Source organism: Dryobates pubescens, chromosome 30 (genome assembly GCF_014839835.1).
Source record: "Dryobates pubescens isolate bDryPub1 chromosome 30, bDryPub1.pri, whole genome shotgun sequence".
Taxonomy (NCBI): domain Eukaryota; kingdom Metazoa; phylum Chordata; class Aves; order Piciformes; family Picidae; genus Dryobates; species Dryobates pubescens.
In genome coordinates this window covers 7,903,851-7,922,799 of record NC_071641.1, presented here as the reverse complement: position 1 = coordinate 7,922,799, position 18,949 = coordinate 7,903,851, and the positions used below count along the sequence as shown (strand labels likewise).

Here is an 18,949-nt window from a genome sequence, read left to right as displayed (position 1 = left end):
TCTGTTGTTCTGCAATTCCCACCTCAGCTGCTCTCTGTCAACCCAGACCATGCTCTAGATTTAGGGCACTAAAATGCAGCATGGTGCTGGGAATGTGTACTGGAATCCTGGCAGGGGATGGGGATGAGCCCTGGCCCAGCGTAAGAAGTGGCTGGAAGGAGCTCAGCCAAACTCCCGTTCATATTGCCCTCTCTTTGCTGCCCTGGACAGAGCACGGTTTGTCTAAGCAAAAGCCTTCCCATGCAGGTCCCTAAGACACAAAACATTATCACCACATCCTTACAGCCTTATTAATGCACTCAGCACAAAAAGACCACCCCCACACCTAACTGGATGGTAAGAGGATAGGGTGAGCTGGAGATGAGGTGTCATTTTCATCAGATGTCATTCTATATTTTTAGCTGTTGACTGGAGCTACTTCTCAGTTCTTTGAACACCAGTTAACCACCCTGGTTGTTTCCCCAGCACTGAAACACTTGCTCAACCTCCTAACGCAGGTCTGTGCTCAGCCCATGTCCCTGCTAAGCCCAAGCCCTTGGGCAAAGCACTGGTGCTGATGTGCTAGAGGCTACAGTCAGATTTTCCTCTCTCAGGTGTTGGTGCTGACATTTCTTTTGCAGCCTCACATTTCCTCTTAGCATTCATGGGCTGGGATCTCAGAATTGCCTGGTGCTGGCAGATCTGAGGGAGTGGATTACACTTTGTTCACTTTGGGAATGAAGGGGGCAACGGCAAGGCAGATCATGGCAAAATTGTCCGGTGCAGTTAGTCCCCGGGGACAGAGGGAATTTGCAGCCCTGGCTGACGACAGGACGTGGGGCAGCTATTCAAGTTTCCCACTTCATCCTGGATATGAACTTCAGCTTTCAAAGCCTTCCCAAGAGGTCAGTTCTTGGCCTGGCTCTCGGGACCGTCACTTTGAAGAGCAACCAGCGCAAGCTGCGGGGCTTTGTATGGTATGAACGCTGAATCAACAGAAAGTGGATGGAGAGCACAGGCTTAAGTGATAAGGTCAGGGTTTTGCCAGCGCTGGGCAAGGACCAGGCAGCTCATGGAAAAGGCCTCCTAGTGCAGGCTGCAGCTCCCTGCGAGCATCTGACCGCCTAGACAGGCAGCAGGGTGACAAAACCCAGCCGCTTAGCGGAGGGTGCCCAGCACACTTCAGCGGGGTAATTACAGCGGTCTGTCCACACAGGAAAGTTAATCCCAGCTGATGGAAGGAGGGAGCTTAAAGTGGGCTCATGAAAAGCCACATGAACTCTGATTCTGGACGCTCTTGCTGGCTATTCATACACCCATAATTCATCTTATTAATTCGTTCCCAAATGAAACCAAACAAAACATGAATCACGGCAGTGGGAACCGAAATGAATGTGTCTGCACAAAGATTTAATGAAGCCATCCTAAGAGCTTCTTTCGAACCCATTTTCCCCAAGTGCCTCGGACTACACTAGCCCTTAGAAGCGGTGTTTGGCTGTTCTTTCATCTCACTTCAATTTCACAGGCATTAGCAAGGGGTTTCTAACCTCTTCTGGAGATGGAATATGCAGGAACTGACTCCTTAAGGTAGGAGACTGCTTGTCGACAGTCCGGAGGACAGTTTCATGGCCCATTTCTTTTAGTTTCATAAAAACAAACCCTGGCTTCATTGCTTTTCTTTCTAGCCACATTATCACATCAAAGATCTCTCCTGCTTCAAAGAAAGTCCCTCAGCTCTGACCAAACCTCTTGGAAAACCCTTCTGTAAGGGAAGACAGACAGGTAGCAAGCTGATTAATCACAAGCGTCGGAGTAAGCTCAGAAACAGGCAACGAGGAGGAGAAGTCTACCTGGAAAGTGCGTCTCTTTATGACCGGAGGTGGAGCCAGCCGCACTGAATTGAGGAGAGGCAACAGCTGAAGGTCAAACCAGAAGGTCGTGGGGCAAAGGAGGCCATTAGGGCACCGAGAGTCAGAGAGCAGCCAGGGAAGAGAAGAGAGAAGAGGGGAACAGAGAGATTGCCATGAAAATAAACTCCCGTGTGAGAGCTGTGCGTGGAGGGCACACAGCCGGGTACCTGCTGGCAGACCTCTGAGTTCCTCTGCACCATGCATGGCTCACAGGACGACTAGCCATGTGCCAGCCCTGGCAGTGCAGGGTGGCTGCTTGTTCCCACCACACTGAGCCCTCACCAGTTTCCCTGCTCAGAAATAATGCTTACCCAGGGGGGTTTTGACTCAGTTCCACTGACCTCCTCGGGTAGTGCTTACTGCAAGACATGCCCCACTGGCTCTGCTAAGCTCACTGGTGACAAGACTGCTCCTCTTAATTTCCTATCATCAGATTTGAGGCAACTTTCAAAATGACAATTTTCTCCAAGCTTTCCAAGTGGTTTCCTAGTTTTATCCATCTTCCCTTACACAAAACATAGGCCTCACGCTTACTCAGATTGTGGAACAGAGTGGAGCAGGGTCAGCAGCAGGAATCAGGGCCAGTGAACAGGTTCATTTAGCTTGGCAGATACAACCATCACAGCCAAAGGAGAAAAACTAGGCCTTGGTACCTGAGCCTTGAGCAGGATATTGCCTTGGAAGCCTGTGCTTTGCTTTCCCTTGTTTCACAGTAACATCAGCCTCTGGCTGCTTATAGCCAGGAATGCTGCCTTAGGGCACAGAGCTGACCCGGACACACAGAATTCAAATGCACTAAAGCTCGGGAGCATTTGTTCATCCTTCTGCTGTATCCAATTTCCACTTGCACGCATGCTCCTGTCACCCTGGCACCCACTGTGCCAGCTCCAAGCCCAGGAATGCTTCTCTGGCCTGATCCACTTTCCTGTTCCTATCAGTTTTCCATTCAAGCTGCTCTTGATTTACACCAGGAGAAGAGGAAGAGGCTTTCTGCACCCAGGCATAAATATATGCCAGTGTGCAACGTTTGCCTGTGTGAGCTGCATGCTCAGTTCTGAGAGGTGTGCCCACAGGTCTCCCAGCATGGTCACCACACTCATCCCAGTAGCCCACTTTAACTCCTTCAAACATCATTCTTCGTGTCTGCAGGGAAAGCAAGGACCCAGTCCTGCTGCAAAGCAAAGTGACAACCCAATATTGCAGCATCACCACTCTGTGACCAGGTGATTGTGTTCCAGTGCACTAACCCAGGCAGCTGCAAGCTGTGATGCTGCTGGAAACCCAGATTTTATCTGAAGGAAATCCTTTCCTTTCTAAAAGACAGTGCAGGAGCCCCCTGCACTCAGGAGAGTGTTTGGGCCTGAGCTGATCTTCTCAAGGGGAATGTTGCTGCAAACCCCTACTCCCCTATACTAGGTGTCCCTAGCACGTCTGTAGGAGCAACCCAAACCCAACTGAGCTGCCTTTGTCCAGCTCCTCAACTGTATCTGAAATACAGCTTACAGGGAAGCTGGAGGATGCTGGAAAGGAGGAGGAAAATGGAGAGAAGCAGTCCTGAGAACACAGGTGAGACAAGACCATAGATCAGATTCAGGTGGAAGTGGGAGAGTTTAGAGAAGAAACCTGAAGCCTCCTCCAGCCAGCTCCTGCCCTGCGTGCTCTGTGTCCCAATGGGAAGTTTTTTCCCAGAAGGCAGTGTGCAATATTGGATCCACATCCTTGTGCCTTTGCATCAGAACTGGGTCCTGTCAGACCATTACCCACAAACCTTCAGCGTAAGGATCTGGTTAGAGCGCAGTGCTGCAAGGGTGGTACTTAGGTATTCCTAGGGGACAGTGAAGACACATGACACAAAGGGGGTCAGTTACACACATGGCATTTCTGAGAGCAGACAGAGCATGGCTGGTCCCCCCCTTTCCTTGGGTGCCCTTCCCTGGGGTCAGAACTTTGCAGCAGCTTGAATAACCAGCTCACACCAAATGGGCAGCCCCATGCCTGGGCTTGTCCCTCACAGCAGTGCAGACTCATACAGACTCCTACAGAAAACAAATAGGAAGCCACCAGAGGAGCCAAGGCATACATCCTAACCTCACATTTCCTTCCCAGGAAAACAAAGACAAAACAAAAATGAAACATCATCTCTGGTTTCTCAGCATGTTTGGTTTCGTTTCCTCACCCAGAACACCTGACAATGAACCCTGTCAACTAGTCAAGCAAGGGCAAATTGCAAGTCAGGTGTGTAGCATTTTGACAACAAGGCTCATCCTAATTTTCATTTTGGGAGGAAGAGGAGGAACTGCACCTCTCTTGGCTGATTTGTGCCTCTGGCTCCCTGAACACGCAGCCTGTGATGAGACCCTTCAGGACAGTCTACCCCTGAGCTGATCCGAGGTCAGTCCCCCTTCCCATGAGCAAGTCTGTGCCTCGGGAAGATTCATGGGCTTTTGAAAATACTGAGCTTGCTGCCTCATGAGGCCAGAAGTACCTCCATGAGAGCCAAGGAAACATCTCTAAGCTTTGGTGAGAAGTGAGGCTTTGTACCTGCTCTTTCCTCACTGTCACAGCCCTGCAGCATGTCACCTCAGAGCATCTACAACCCCAGCCCACCAAACCAGTGTGCCTTTGCCCCCAGGTCTGAGCTCAGGCTACACCCAGTGATGCACAAGCTGTGTCTTGAATGCTGTGTTCACCTTTGGGCCTCTCACCACCAGCCATTGAGGTGCTGGAGCATGTCCAGAGAAGGGCAAGAAAGCTGGTGAAGGGTATGGAGAACAAGCCTGGTGAGGAGAAGCTGAGGGAACTGGGGTTGTTTAGTCTGGAGAAAAGGAGGCTGAGGAGAGACCTCATCGCTCCCTACAACTCCCTGAAAGGAGGTTGGAGTGAAATGAGTGTTGGCCTCTTCTCTCTTGTATCAAGTGACAGAATGAGAGGAAATGACCTAAAATTGTGCCAGGGGGAGGTTTAGGTTGGATATTAGGAAAAATTTCTTTCCTGAAAGAGTGGTCAGGCATTGGAGCAGGCTGCCCAGGGAGGCAGTGGAGTCACTAGCCATGGAGGTGTTCAAAAATGCATAGACAAGGCACTCTGGGAGATGTTTTAATGCCCGTGGTGGTGACAGGTTGATGGCTGGACTAGACGATCTTAGAGATCTTTCCCAGCTATGATTCTATGATCTCTGTTTCCCAGTGTGGATCCTGCCGCTGCCTTTTCACCTTGGGCACTGAGGACAGTGGGAGCCAAGGGCTGTAACAGGAGCCCACACCGCTCGGGTGAACATTGTTAGCTTCTTTTTAACATAACAATCCAGTGAGCCGGCTGGGCTAAATAAACACAGCTGACCGGCTATAGCTGTGCCGGGGCTGGCACACACCCACGGCCCCTTCTCTTCTCCCTTGCTGCCAGCCCAGCTCTCTCCTCTGCCTCTGCTGCTCAGAGCATCCAGGGCTCTGCTTCCTCCAGGCCAGGGACCAGAGCCCAGCTAATTATCCAGAGGCCCATCAAAAATAAACAGAAAGCCCTTAAGCCTGTCTCCCTGTGCACCCAGATTACAAATTCCAACCACTTCATATGATGTCGTTCCAATGCATTTCCAGTGGATTTTCAGCACTCTGGTTGTTTTTAGAGCTGCTTAAATTTTACCACTGTAATCCCTCAAACCCCATGATGTACTCTCTCCTCTCTTGGCTGCGGTACACATCAGCCAGGCCAGGATGAAGAGGCAAGTGGGGCAACATCCTGGCTTTCATTAACAGTTGCTGGCATCTACCCTCCCTCTCTGCCTCTTCTTTGCAGGCAGAAAACCCACCAGGCTGGGGGACCACCATGCAGACCAGCTCACTAGGTCCAGTCTGAACACCACAGCTAAGGTTACTTTCAGAGGTGTGAGAGCAAAACCCTTTCCCTTGTTTCTTTGCAGGGTTGAGACCTGCATGAGGGAGACAAAAAAGACAGGGACGACAACGGAGTTTCCTGCAGGTCTGCAAACCCCACAGTGCTCATGGCCACAGAACTGCAGCAGAGGCTGTAGGAGCCGGTGCAGAAATCCCAAGCTTCGCTGGGCTTTGGGGGTGAGGACACGAACATTCCCCACTTCCAGCACAGAGCATGGGAGGGTCTCCAGGAAGCAGCCGTAAGAGCGTTTAGCCGGGGGTCAGCCCCAGTGGGCAGGAACACAGCAGAGAGCCAACATCTCTCCTGGAAAACCTTATCTGCTGCCTTTCTGTAAAACACATCAATCAGGCCAGCGCTGCCCTCGGGGCCCAGGTGACGCAGCTTGTTAATGGAACGATCCATATTTCCAACAAAAAGCCATTCAATCCAAGGAGGATTAGCATGCAGGAAGGCACGGGACAGACGATAACCGCGCTAATGACTTACCCTGTGCGGGTACTCTGTGCACTGACCCTGTGAAAGGAGGAGATTAAAGGAAGAGAGTTTAAACCACAAACAGAAAGGACCGAAATAGACTCAGGGGGTCAGGTCCAGAAGGTGTAAATCGTTGTGACTACATTGAATTCAGCGCAGCTATGATAATTTGCACCCAAACCCACCCTGCCTCCCATCCCCTACGCTCAGAGCACCCTGGTGTTGCTGGAACTCAATCACTCAAAGTCAGACTGAGCAGCACCAAGCCCCAAGTCACATTTAACTTTCACCATGTCTCCCATTAAATTACCTTTTCTCCTTTCTGTCCTGGAGGTCCCTAAAAAAGAAAAGTGATATAGAAGCTCTCAGTAAACGAAGGTCAAGTGCATGCAAGGGGAAAGAGCTAAGAAGGAGGCTTGATGGCAAGACACGGGATACTTACAGGTTGTCCCCTGGGACCTGCAGCACCCTTTAAAGAAAGACAGTCATGAATGTGAGGTGGATTCTCACTTACAGTGGCAAGAAGGCAAAAACTCTCAGCATGGGGAGTAGTGGGAAACCCAGTTTTTAGGAACAATTATGGAGAAACTTCCCAGGAGAGATCTGGGTTCCCTTTGTTACTCTGCAGGAGTGAAAATGCACACAAGTCTGACTGCACTACAGGGGGGAATTATTAAAAGGAGAAGGGGGTGGAAATCATCAGGAATTATTGTTCCCAGAACCCCAGCTGACAGCATATCGATGCACTGGTTTGGAACCAGAAGCCTGAGCTGCAGCTGCCCGAGCTAGGGTTGTGCAACAAGGGGATGTCAACTCATCCCTCTGCTGAGGAGCAGGAGGGGGAGATCTTCAACATGTGCTCGCCAGAGGGTTTTGCTGACACTCAGGCTCAAAAGAACCCCAGAATTAGCAGAAGAAAACATTCAGCATTTCAGTGAGTGAAGGTGACTACAAGAGCTGCTAGCTTGACATACTCATGTCTGGGTATTTCATCATCAGAGATGTCAAGAGGAACAAGACCGCATTTGGGTTCCCGTCAAGCACAGCCTAAGTTTATCGTTTTCTACCAAAAGCATTTTAGTGCAATGCTCATATGAAACAGAGCTTTGAGAGAGAGGGGGAAAAAATAACCCATTTAATACAAAGAATATGCTTTTTGTTGGTGGTAGATAAGTTGAAAGCTGCCAGATGGGTTCTCAGAAATCTTTGCATCAACTTTTTACTTCTGCTATGAGGCCAACCACGAAACATGTCAGCTCCCAGAGTATATTTAAAGACTGTAATTGCTAAGGGTAAGGAAAACATATCCTATGAGTAACTAGAGAGTTGCTGCTGTGACATGATGAGTCTGAGAGCCATCATGCAAAGATTACAAGCGTGCATCCCAGCACTGCTATTATGAAGTCACAGAACTAGGGATGCAGTTAGTGCATTAGGTGAACTAAGATTGCTGCCCTGCCCAGGAGCTCTTCTCCAGCACAGAGGCAACATCATTTCAAACCAACCCATTACCCACAGACAAACATTTTCTTCTTCTTTTTTTTTTTTGTTTTACCATGTCTCCCTTCTGTCCAGGGTGACCCTGCAAAAGAAAGCAAGCAGGCATCAGCTTTGGCCACTGCGGGCTCCAGAAGATGTTGCCTTAACCCTTTAAAGCTTAATAAGGTGAAGTGAAAGATCCTGCAGCTAGGTTGGGGCAATCCTTGATATCAATACAGGCTGGGGGATGATAAAATTGAGAGCAGCCCTGCAGAAAAGGACTTGAGGGTGCTGATGAATGAGAAGCTGAACATGAACCAACAATGGGCATCTGCAACCCAGAAGGCCAACGGCATCCTGGGCTGCATCAAAAGAAGCACGGCCAGCAGGTTGAAAGAGGTGATTCTGCCACTCTGCTCTGCTCTGATGAGACCCCACCTGGAGTACTGTGTCCATGTCTGGGGCCCCCAACACTAAAGAGACGTGGACCTGATGGAACAGGTCCAGAGGAGAGCCACAAAGACAATCAGAGGGCTGGAGCACCTCTTCTATGAAGACAGGCTGAGTGAGTTTGGGCTGTTCAGCTTGGAGAAGAAAATACTCCAGGGAGACCTTATAGCTGCATTTCAACATCTGAAGGGGACCTACAGGGAGGCTAGAGAAGGACTCTTTAGAAGGGCTTATAGTAACAGGCCAAGGGACAATGGTTCAAAACTGGAGCAGGGCAGATTTAGTTTGGACATAAGGAATGAGAGGGGTAAAATACTGGAACAGGTTGCCCAGGGATTGGTAGAAGTCCTGTCCTTGGAGACATCCAAGATCAGACTTGATGTGGCCATGGGTAGCCTGATCTAGTTGGAGATGTCTCTGCTGACTGCAAGGGGGTTGAACAAGATGACCTTTGAGGGTCTCTTCCAACCTGATACAATCTCTGGACCTGTAAACCCCTCTACTCCCTGCCTCAGGATGTGCCTGCAGGTACTTCACCAAGCCAGGGGAGATAGAACACTGTATGTGTAGACTGTGCTCACACACCTTAAAGGGTTCTACTCCCTGCTTCCCAAAATGCTGAGAACCAAGCTTTGGAGAATGCAAATGGGGTGCAAGGGCTCTACAGGGTGTGGATGGGGTGCAGTTAAGCCCCCTTGGGCTGGCAGAGCAGCTTCAGCTGAGCGCAGTGAGCTGCACTTTGCTGCATCACCTGTGTATCCCCAGAGCAGTACAAGAGAGTGGGTGAGGAGAGTGATGCCCCCTTCATGGCATAAACAGGTCCCACTGTAGGAAATTAGGTGCCAGAAGTACATGCCACCAGTTTTTTCTCTGTTACACCATGATTAGAGTAGGTGTGGTGAGGAACCCAGCTAGGTGGTTGCTTTGGAGCTATGGAGTTTATACCAGTTGCATTCATAGGGAAGTAGCTACACTGGTGCCTAGCTCTGAAGGACAGGAAGAAGTCAGGTCTCTCACTGCTCTAAGTAGCATGAAGATCTTTAGAGTCCTTTCCTCTTCTATTGCAACTCTCTGCAGCAGAGCAGTGAAGAGAAAGAAGCTGGAGGGTTGGCTTCAAATGAAGTTTTTGGCTGCCTAAGGCAGACGACTGGTGCCTAGGGGACCTGCTCTGTCCATCTGCTTGTGGATGGCATCTCCTGCTCAGGCTTCCCTTGCAGCAGCCAGGCTGCTGCTCTTCTGAAGTGTGATTTCATAGATTTGCCTAGAAAGGAAGCAGCCACACTCTGCCTTCCCTAATCTCCTGACTCCTGCATCTCCCCCAAGGCATCTGTGGTATCCTCCTGCCTGCCAGCCTTCTAATGTTCTTTTTAATCCATCCATGTGCGTGACCACTGCAAAATAATCCCCTTAAAAACACCCGGGCTGGCAGGACAGTGGCACCCAGCAGGAGGCAGGGCAGAAAGCCTGCTTTGCTTACCGGTTTGCCATCCAAGCCAATAGGGCCCTGAAAGAAAAAACAGGGACATTATGAGAAATGCTTTCACTGAGGTGTCTGTCCATCTTGCTGAGACAGAGGGGAAGGCAGGAGGGGAAGGCAGGAGGGGAAGGCAGGAGGGGAAGGCAGGAGGGGAAGGCAGGAGGGGAAGGCAGGAGGGGAAGGCAGGAGGGGAAGGCAGGAGGGGAAGGCAGGAGGGGAAGGCAGGAGGGGAAGGCAGGAGGGGAAGGCAGGGTTCATAGACAACTTGGAAAAAAACCCCCAACCCTCAGTATTTTCAATTTTGCAGCATCCTGTAAGCAGTTTTCTTGAGACTGATTTGAAAAGGCACCCACTTTGGGGGGGGATGAGGAATTTGTGCAAACGACAGAACAATAAAAGTGTCCTGGGGAAGAGGTGACACACAGCTCAGCAGCGTGTTGAAGGTACTGCTTGATGGGAAACAGGCTCCGCAGAGCGCTGTCCCACCCGGCACTTTCTCATCAGCTGGGCCGATTTGTTTTCTGCTTCTCAAAAAGCCAAAGACCACAAAGGCCTGGAGAGATCTGCTTCTCCTCAGCCCAGGGGCAGCTCACAGCCCCCCTTTTAGCAAAGGGCAGAGCCAAAGAGCCTGGTCAGACAGTGGGGAGGCTGCCAATTCCTTCCTTTTTCCAGAGAGTCTCCCCCGCAGACCTGCTCTGGCACATGGCGTGTCCTGGAGCAGCAGCTGAGCTGCCTGGTGGGAGCAGGGTTGTGGGGGGTGTTTGTGTTTGCCTTAGGCTTCCTGCTCATCCATGATAAATGCATAGGAATAAATAGCAACCGTTTGAGTTCTGCAGCAGCAGCCTCAATGCTTCAAAGAGCATTGCCAGCAACTGTAGAACTGACATGAAATTTGCTTTATCCTCTCCTGGGCTTGTTTTTCCATTCCCTTGCCCACCTGGGACAGCGTTGGAGCAGACTCTCCCCTCATGCCTTTTGTCCTTTCCCTTTGGCATGGGTGCTCAGCCTAGCACAGACCCCAGCTGACCTGCACCACCCAGGTTTGGATCATGGGTACTTGCTGCCGTTGCAATCTCGCCAAAAGGCTCAATTAAGGCTGGAATTTCACCAGCCTAGGGGGGCATTTTTTAAAGGTGGTTTTCTTTCACTGAACAGACCTGGCTTCAACTGCATTATTGTAACACTTGGGCTGTTTTTCTTTAAGTTAATTTCCTTTTGGAGTTGTGTGGTTTGGGTTTGTTTGGGTGGGTTGTGGGGTTCCCCCTAAGTACCATTTGAAAGGCAAAAATAAAGGACAAGAAAAAGAAAAACAAAGGAAGAAAAACCAAAACCAAACAAACTTTTTCCAGCGATATCAGATGAGGTCCTTGGTTTCAGACAAATGATGAGATACAGCAGCACTAATGAGGCTTCCTAGTAACATTGCACACCCGTACCTCATAAATTAGCAGTCACACTTACCGGGAATCCAGGAAAACCTCTTGTTCCAGGCTGTCCCTGGGAAGGATGAAACAGAGACAGCAGTTTAGAGCACCTGAAGTTCATTTTGATAGACCCTGTGTCCTCTCTTCACAGCCTCTCCTTCAGCTTCTGCCCATTTATCCTGTGACCCTCTGAAGAGTTACCCAAGACCAAATTCCCCTCCAAGGGGAGCACAGTGTCTTGGGAAGGAAGGGAAATCTCTCATCCCCACTTCAATTTGTACAGGGCCAAGAAAAGGCTGGAGCAGGTCCAGTTTGGATTGCAAGCAGCTTCCTTGAAGTTTCTCCATTAATTAAATGGGTGTCCCTAGCCCATAAGTTAGGCTTTTCTGGAGTGTATTCCAGAGGCTGAGCTCATTTCATGGCAATTCTTGCTGCCATAAACTGGAGGCGTTTAATGCAGGGTGCTGCTCTGTGCAAGACAAACCTTACAGGTCACTGGTGACTAAATACAGCCATTCCTCATCTCCTCCTCCCCTAAAATCTCCTGTCCCAGTACATTTGTTTTCCTCACAAATAATTCTGGAGAGAAGCTGATTTCCCTCCCCATAAGTAGTATGATGAGAGGAACACAAGCTCCATGCCCTTTCCCCTGCCTCTTTCTGGCCAGCCAACACTGGCTACCAGTTTGGGATCACGTATAGCAAATGGCTTGGGATGGGTTTAGCAGCTTCATCACCTGCTTAAAAACACTGGGGGAAAAAACCCAAACCCAAACATGTCCTGGCTGTTAATTTTCCATAGTGCTTGACTTGCTGGGAGCTGTGACATCCCAGGTCACAGATCCTCTAGATCTGTGGGTATCCAGTAAGGATAGAATCATACAATCATAGAATCGTTTCATTTGGAAAAGACCTCTAAGATCATAGAGTTCAACCATCAGCCTAACCCTACCATGGCCACTAAACTGTGTCCCAAAGTGCCATGTCCACACTCTTTTGAACTTCTCCAGGGACAGTGACTCCACCACCTCCCTGGGGCAGTCTGTTCCAATGCCTGGACACTCTTTCAGGAAAGAAATTTTTCCTAATATCCAACCTAAACCTCCCCTGGCACAATTTCAGGCCATTTCCTCTTGTTCCATCACTTAATACTAGGATACCACTTTACTTAAGGACTTTTTAAATCTCATTTCCCCCCAGAATGTGTGAACCAAGTCAGGAAACAATACGAACCAGACTGCAGATGATCTGGAAGCAGACCCATGTTGATGGAAACATCAGGATGAGGTAAATCCTGTACCATGCTCGCCAGGCAACTGCTGTGGCATCTTGCCTTCTCTGAAAGCTATTGCTATGATCCCAAAAAGCTCAGATTTCTTAAGTGTCTTTATGCTTCCTTGTGGGAAAATGCTCTCTTAAGCAGTCTGAGATACCATAATTGGACTCTTTGAGTCCATCAGGGGTTTTCTAGGAAAGAGTTGGGTATAAACAACAGTCTGCTTCTGAAAGAAATGCATATGAGTGCATCTCTGCCTTAACCCATATGATGCTGAGGAAAGGGAATGGAAGGAGGGGATGGGGCTGCTGAGCTGCAAGACTGAGGATTACCACAGTGAAGCGGTAGCAATCCCTTGGGAGAGAGCTCAGAGCCACATTGGCAAGGAAAACCTTCAAGTTACACCTCCTCCAGCCTCCCTCTGTCTGGAAACAGACTGGATGAAGGTTTACTCCTTCAGAGGACAGGGAGAAATAACCTCTTTGCAGAGTTTAAGGGATGCCCCTACCACAAAATACCTGGTGTTGCACTGAACAGTTCTGGTTTTGCAGGCAGTGCTAGCAGGACCTAATTGCATGTGCACTGTTTTCTTAGTTCAGTGAAGCTGAACTCGGTCAGCTTTGCTTTGCAAGATACACATAAAACCACCTGGTCCCGTTGGCCAGGCACCAGGCGAGAAGATAGGCTATAAATTAAAGGGTTTGTGAGCCTCTGGTTTCAGAAAAGGCGAGAATCAAGAAGAGCCTAGCCACAATTCATTAATTTTGGTTCCCCGTTGGAGGCTTCCATGGACGGGAGGTGCTAAAAAAGGAATTAGGGAGAAAACCTGGAAACAGTGAAGTTTGGCTTCCTCCGTAGACTACAAAACCGCTGCCTCTTTCTCCTTGGAGGACAGCAGAGCGATTTGCATGGTATCAGGCCAAAACAACAGTTCAGCAGCGAGCGATTCCAAGAGCCTGTTTTTGTTGGGTGACTGGTTTTCCTTGTCTTCTTTCAAAAAAAAAAACCAACCCAAACCATTAAAAACAATAAAAACCAACGCTGATCACATGAAGTATGTAACCCCCAGGAGCTGCCAAATCGTGGAGACCGTCTGTTTCTGCCACTATCAGCACACCATCCCTCGCCGGCCAGAAGTTAAGCAGCTCTGAGCTTGAGCGAAGACTTCAGCATCCAAACAAAAATCTGGAAGCTATTTGTCATCCCACGTCTTTCCGAGCGGCCCCCTTGGCCGGGGTTTCCGTGTTTGTCCTCAGCGCTCAGCCATCCTTTTGACCTATCACCAGCTCCCCGGGAAACTGGATCGTCTTCACAGTAGGCTTTGGGGGTGGAAAGCTGTGGAATCGTGCCAGTCCTGGCACCTCGGGGCTTTGAGTGGTGTAGGCGAAAGGCCTTTTGAAGTATCGCTTACCGTCCAGGTTTGCTGCTGCTTCGGAGCTGCAACCTGTTCTTCGCTTTCCTGAACAGCAGCAAGGGCAACGAGGCAAAGCAACGGCACCAAAATGGGCACCAAAAATTGCCCTGCAAGCCAGGCATGTGAGAAAACAGCGGTGCTTGTCTCTGTTTGCAGGACCTGCAGGGACAGCTTTCCTCTCCAGTCACTATAAACACACTATCCAGAAGGCTGAGAGCTACAGCTTGTGAGAAACAGCAAAAGTGACGGGGCATTTACCCTCCAAAATCTGCTCTTTGTGGAGCAGGGTGGTCTCAATGAGAGCTTAGCAAGGAGAGACCCCTGCCAGCCCTTCCTCCTCACCTGGCCACATGGCCAGAGACCACCTGCTAGGTATAAAACACTTCGGGACATCCATTTGTGTCCTAGGCTTTGGTTCTGTCACTTCTCAAACACCAGCATGCTGGGCAGGTGGGCCTGGGAACAGGCAAAGCTGTTTCTGATTAGAAACACTTATCATGGAGCTTTTGGGAAGTTAATTGGAAAGCCAGATGTAGCCAAGTGTTTGCACTGCCTAGGTCTCTCTCACTTGACCTCTGCTGTGAAACAAAAGTTGCCGGCGGCCCATCCTCTCTGCAGGTCAAGGATGGTGCTCTTCACAGGTTAATCAAAATCGGAAGTGCCCACAGGGAGGGAGAGAATTGAGTCTCTGGGTCTTTTTTCATGGAAATCGCCAGTGGAGGCTGTGCAGGGCTGGAGTGGAGAGGACAGGCTGCATCCACACAAAAGCAGAGGCTTGATGGCTGAACTGCAGTGCAATTATCAGCCAGCATTTAGGGCACGTAAATGCTCCAACCCCTCATGCTGGTCTTTTTGTGTGACCCTATCCTTGCAAAAAGCTTTGTCTGGCTGATTCATTGCACCTTGCAGGGAAGCTTTTGATGGAAGAGGGTGCAAAATCCTGCCTGTTTTCCTCAGCTCCCCAACCAGCTAAGGAACTTTCCAGATACTGGTAACTGTGGCTGTCCAAGAGTTTCCAAGGTTTGGGGTACTTGACAAGGACCTCCAAACAACTCCAACTACCCAGCTTTGTGTGTTCCTCGGTCACCACCTTAACTCTGATGCTGGTATTCTGCAAAATCAGGGGGTTTGTCCTCTGCTGACAAAACCAAAGGCTGAGATCAGCCAGGCAAAGGGTGTATTTTCTCCAGAAGTGGTAGCTGCCCCATTGCAAGAAGGAAAAATGCTTCTTCCTTTTAAATTCAGGAATATGGTTTCCTTGCATGGGAAGGCTTCCCATTTGTCCTGAAGCAGGAGCTGTAATTTCATTATATATAGTATATAATAGTAGTACAAACCCAAGCCTGTCCCATCACAGGAACCACATTATACAAGGTTTTTTGCTCTCTCCAGCTAATGCTGTGTCTTACCACCCCTCCTAAGTCTTTCCTCTGTAACTTGCCCACATCCTGCATCAGGCAAAAATAGAGAGAGAAAAGCCACTTACGGGTGGACCGCGGGGCCCGATGATAGACATGCCTGCTTCTCCTGGAGCACCCTGCAGAGAGACAAGGGAGAGGAAGAGGGCTGAGAAAAGGAGCAGAGGAAAAGACAAACACAATTATACTCCCATCAAGACTGAGGTTAAGTGAAGGTGCTCAAGGTGTGAGCACCCTCAGGGCTTATGGGGCAGCTGCCATTCTGGCCTCTCCCAGCTCTTGCCTCACTGTGGGAGAAAAGATGTTTGGCGCTACTCAAACGTGCTGGAAAATGGGAGCTGCACAGCAAGGAAAACTATAAACACACAAAACACTTTGTGGCAAAACAGAGGTTCTGCCCCATTACAAGTGTGAAAGATGGCCTGAAACGCATGCTGTTTCCTTCCTGTGAGGCCAGGAGGACTGTGTCCTGCAGAAGAAAGAAAAGAAGGAGGGATGCATTGGGGTCCAGGGAAGAGGGAGCTGTGGGCAGCTCACTGGCTGCCTCCAGAAATGCCTCTCTCCTGTGCTTTTCAAACTCAGCTGGGACATGGATGCAAACGGCAAAGTCCTTGCTAGAAAAGAAAACAGCTGCCTTTCCAGCTCCTAGCCACCCACGATGTGTGATGGCCAGGACACGTCCCTGTCTTTGGAAAACACGGTGTATTCTTGAGAGGCAGCCTCAGAAGTGCCAGGGACGGGCAGATTTGGGATGGAGTGTGCCATAAACCAAGCAGCTTGTGAGCAAGCAGAGCTCCCTGCAAAACACAGCTGAGGCTTGCCAAGGAACTAGGACTCTCACGGAGGACTTTGGAGAAGGCAAGGGCAATTAAGAGTGATTTCCCCCTTGTTTGTTTGTATCTATCTGCTGTCCCTTTATGTTGCAAGTTTTGGCCACAGAGAAATGCAAGGACACGCAGAGAAAAAAGGAGGATGGCTCGTTAGATGACTCCAATGAGCAAGCAGTAACTTGAAAGCAAGGAAGGAGAATCTCTGTCCTACCTTGACCTTCCTTACTGTGTTTTCCTCTGCATCTCCTATGAAGAGGATTAAATAGGCCTGGCATGGCAGTGCCCCTCTCAGATGAACACCGATCCCTTTCCTAGTTTCTGTGCATCGTTATGCTGTTACTAGCATCCCAAACACCTCTGTTTTGCTGTTCTCATGAGTGGGAGGTGTTCACAGCTCACTGATGCTGAAATGTTGAACACCTCAAAACCTGAGGGCCTGCAGCAGGATGCTTTACAGACCACCACTACTCTGCAGGCACAAAACATCAATGAACCGCACAGCACAGGGTTTGAGGGATGGTGTCCCACAGACCATCAGTTTTCCCTAGGAGGAAGAGTTCCCACCACATGAGATAGAGGAACGTGCCACACTACTTTCTTCCTCAATATGACTTACACCAGAGGCTGGTTTAATCTGGGAGGTGGAGGGAAGCTGCAGGTTGATTAGGGCAAAACAGAGCTGCCAGTGAGGAAGAAACTTAATAGTTAAAACCCAGAAAGCCTTGAGGGGAAACCCTGTGTGTGCCTGTTGGTTCTTGTGGTCATAAACAACACACACAGTGTCTTTGGAGGCTGAGTAGCCTGGAAGGAATTTGGGAGATAAACTTGCACTGTTGGTGAAAGAGGACAGTCCAGGGTGGGGGAAGCCCAAAGCTGCCTGCAGAGGCCCAGGACTGTGACCAGGGCTAGCTCTAGAGGAAGACAGTTGGGGATGCTATGGGCTACAAGGAGCTGACTCACCTTCTCTCCAGGTTGCCCTTTTAGTCCCTGGGTCAGTGGCACCCGTCCCAGCCACATGCAAGAGGGTGCAAGGAAGAGAGAGAGAGAGAGAGAGAGAAAGAGACAAACACAGGCGTCAGCGGCAAGAGCACGCTCCCCCAACCCAAAATCTTTGCTATGGGGCTGGAATGAGTTGGGCAGCCTCAGCTCCTGCCCCAGCCCTCTTCCTCACACTGGGATGCCTGAGTGAAAAGCAGCTCCAAAAGACAATGCTCAGCCCCTTTGTTCAGGATACAGTCATTTGGAAAGGGCAGCTACCAGTGGCAGGCAGGGGTACATGTTAGCAAGGCCACAGTCAGCAAGCCCAGTTGTCACACGAGGTGGCAGCAGGAGGCACCCAACCAAGGGGATGCTGAACCAGAGGAGAAGCTCGGCAGTATGGTAGAGGGACTAGAAATAACCACCTAACATGTATATGGTTTGCAGGGCTAGCCACCCTGCTGCACAAGGAGATTCCCTTGGGTGTGGGGCTCAGGGAGGGTGGCTTTGCTCATGCTGACACCAACCAAGGATCATCCTGAAAGCCACCCCAAAAAACTCTGGAGGGATGGAAGAGAAAGGGGAGGACACGACACATACAAGAGGTTTTGACTTACCGGCCGCCCAGGGATTCCCATGGCACCTTTGTCTCCCTGGCAATGAAGGCAAAAATCAGAGGCAATTGGAAACTGACCAAAAGCAAGGTTATAAAACAGCACAAATGAGCTATGCCCCACACAGGGCTTCATGCTGTGGTGCAAGAGTCCAGGAGTTTTGAGAGAGGAAGAGAGCAAGTTAGAGAGAGAGTGTGCTTGTGTGTGCCCAAAGCTGCCTTCAGAACATGTGTAAGCCACAGGTTCACTGGTGCACATGACAACCCAGCACATCTCACAACAGAAATTACATGTGGTGACTCGGGCAGCCAAAAGAAGGGCAGGAGTTTTCAACTTAAAGTATAATCCCAATTTCTAACACTTCATGAACTCCAGATCCTGGGAACTGACTTCATGCAGTAGCCAACTGTCACCTTTTTTTTTCCCCTTCACTCTTTCTTTACCAAAGTCATCTGGGTGTTAGCCATTTATTTATAGAGTTATCACTTTAAAACAGGATTCTCCTAGACTTGAAAATGCAGTCCTGTCCAGAAGCAAGAGAAAAATGTGGGAAAACAAGCTCACACAGGAAAAAGCATGTCTGGAAGAAGACATACGAGCAGCTGTGTTCAGTGTCCTCTACCCCTTGGAGATACTTCCCAGTGCGTTGTCAGGGTGTGAACGATGCTAACAGCGGCTTGGGGAATGACTTTGGGTCAGGCAACACTGAACAGAGCCTTGTAAACACTTGAACGCAAGACTGATGGCCATTTTCTTCAGCCACTTACCTACAGGGCAGTTTTCTGCTTCTTACAGTTCAATTTAACCATGCAATTAAACCAAACCAAAACACACCACCAAAACAAACTCAACCTTCTCTGCATTCCTCATCACCAAAACTGAAAGCTGTGTAGGGTTGGAAGGCAGCAGCTGATTGCTAAGGGATCATGATGATTATGGCTTGAGTGGTCATGTAGCTTTTGCTCTGTATTTTGCAAACTGATGTGATGATAATCTCTCAGCTCTGTTTCCAGCAGCGTTTGGGGTTTCTTTAAGTAAAGCTGAGTGTCCCCACCCATGGCTGCCTGTGCCTGCAGATCAGAACCTGGTTTTCTGGTTCCCGCAGCTGGAGACAGCAGCCCCATTGGTGCTGCCTATTTGTGCCTTTCTCCGTGCTCAGTCCCAGTGCGTGTGAATGTAGTCTGAGGGAAAACCACTTAACTCTGTTTGGTTTTGCCAAGTGTACACAGAGGTTCCTTTGGCTGTGCCTCCCAAATTCAGCCATTTATTGCCTGGGATCAAACCGTTACCTGGTAAGTACTTATCCACTTCCCTCTGTGAAGCTGAGGGTCTCTTT

General features: G+C 49.6%; 1 protein-coding gene across 1 annotated transcript in view; it reads right to left on the bottom strand.

The window, feature by feature from the left end:
* COL13A1 (collagen type XIII alpha 1 chain) overlaps positions 1-18,949 on the bottom strand; it is a 65,121-nt gene that overhangs the window by 43,619 nt on the left and 2,553 nt on the right. Inside the window, exons 3-12 of the mRNA XM_054174720.1 lie at positions 17,617-17,688; positions 16,982-17,008; positions 15,260-15,310; positions 11,122-11,157; positions 9,661-9,687; positions 7,810-7,836; positions 6,697-6,723; positions 6,565-6,591; positions 6,267-6,293; positions 3,658-3,714 (exon numbers count right to left, since the gene is read on the bottom strand). Of these exons, the coding sequence (XP_054030695.1) occupies positions 3,658-3,714; positions 6,267-6,293; positions 6,565-6,591; positions 6,697-6,723; positions 7,810-7,836; positions 9,661-9,687; positions 11,122-11,157; positions 15,260-15,310; positions 16,982-17,008; positions 17,617-17,688 (378 nt within the window). The remainder of the gene's footprint in view (positions 1-3,657; positions 3,715-6,266; positions 6,294-6,564; positions 6,592-6,696; positions 6,724-7,809; positions 7,837-9,660; positions 9,688-11,121; positions 11,158-15,259; positions 15,311-16,981; positions 17,009-17,616; positions 17,689-18,949) is intronic.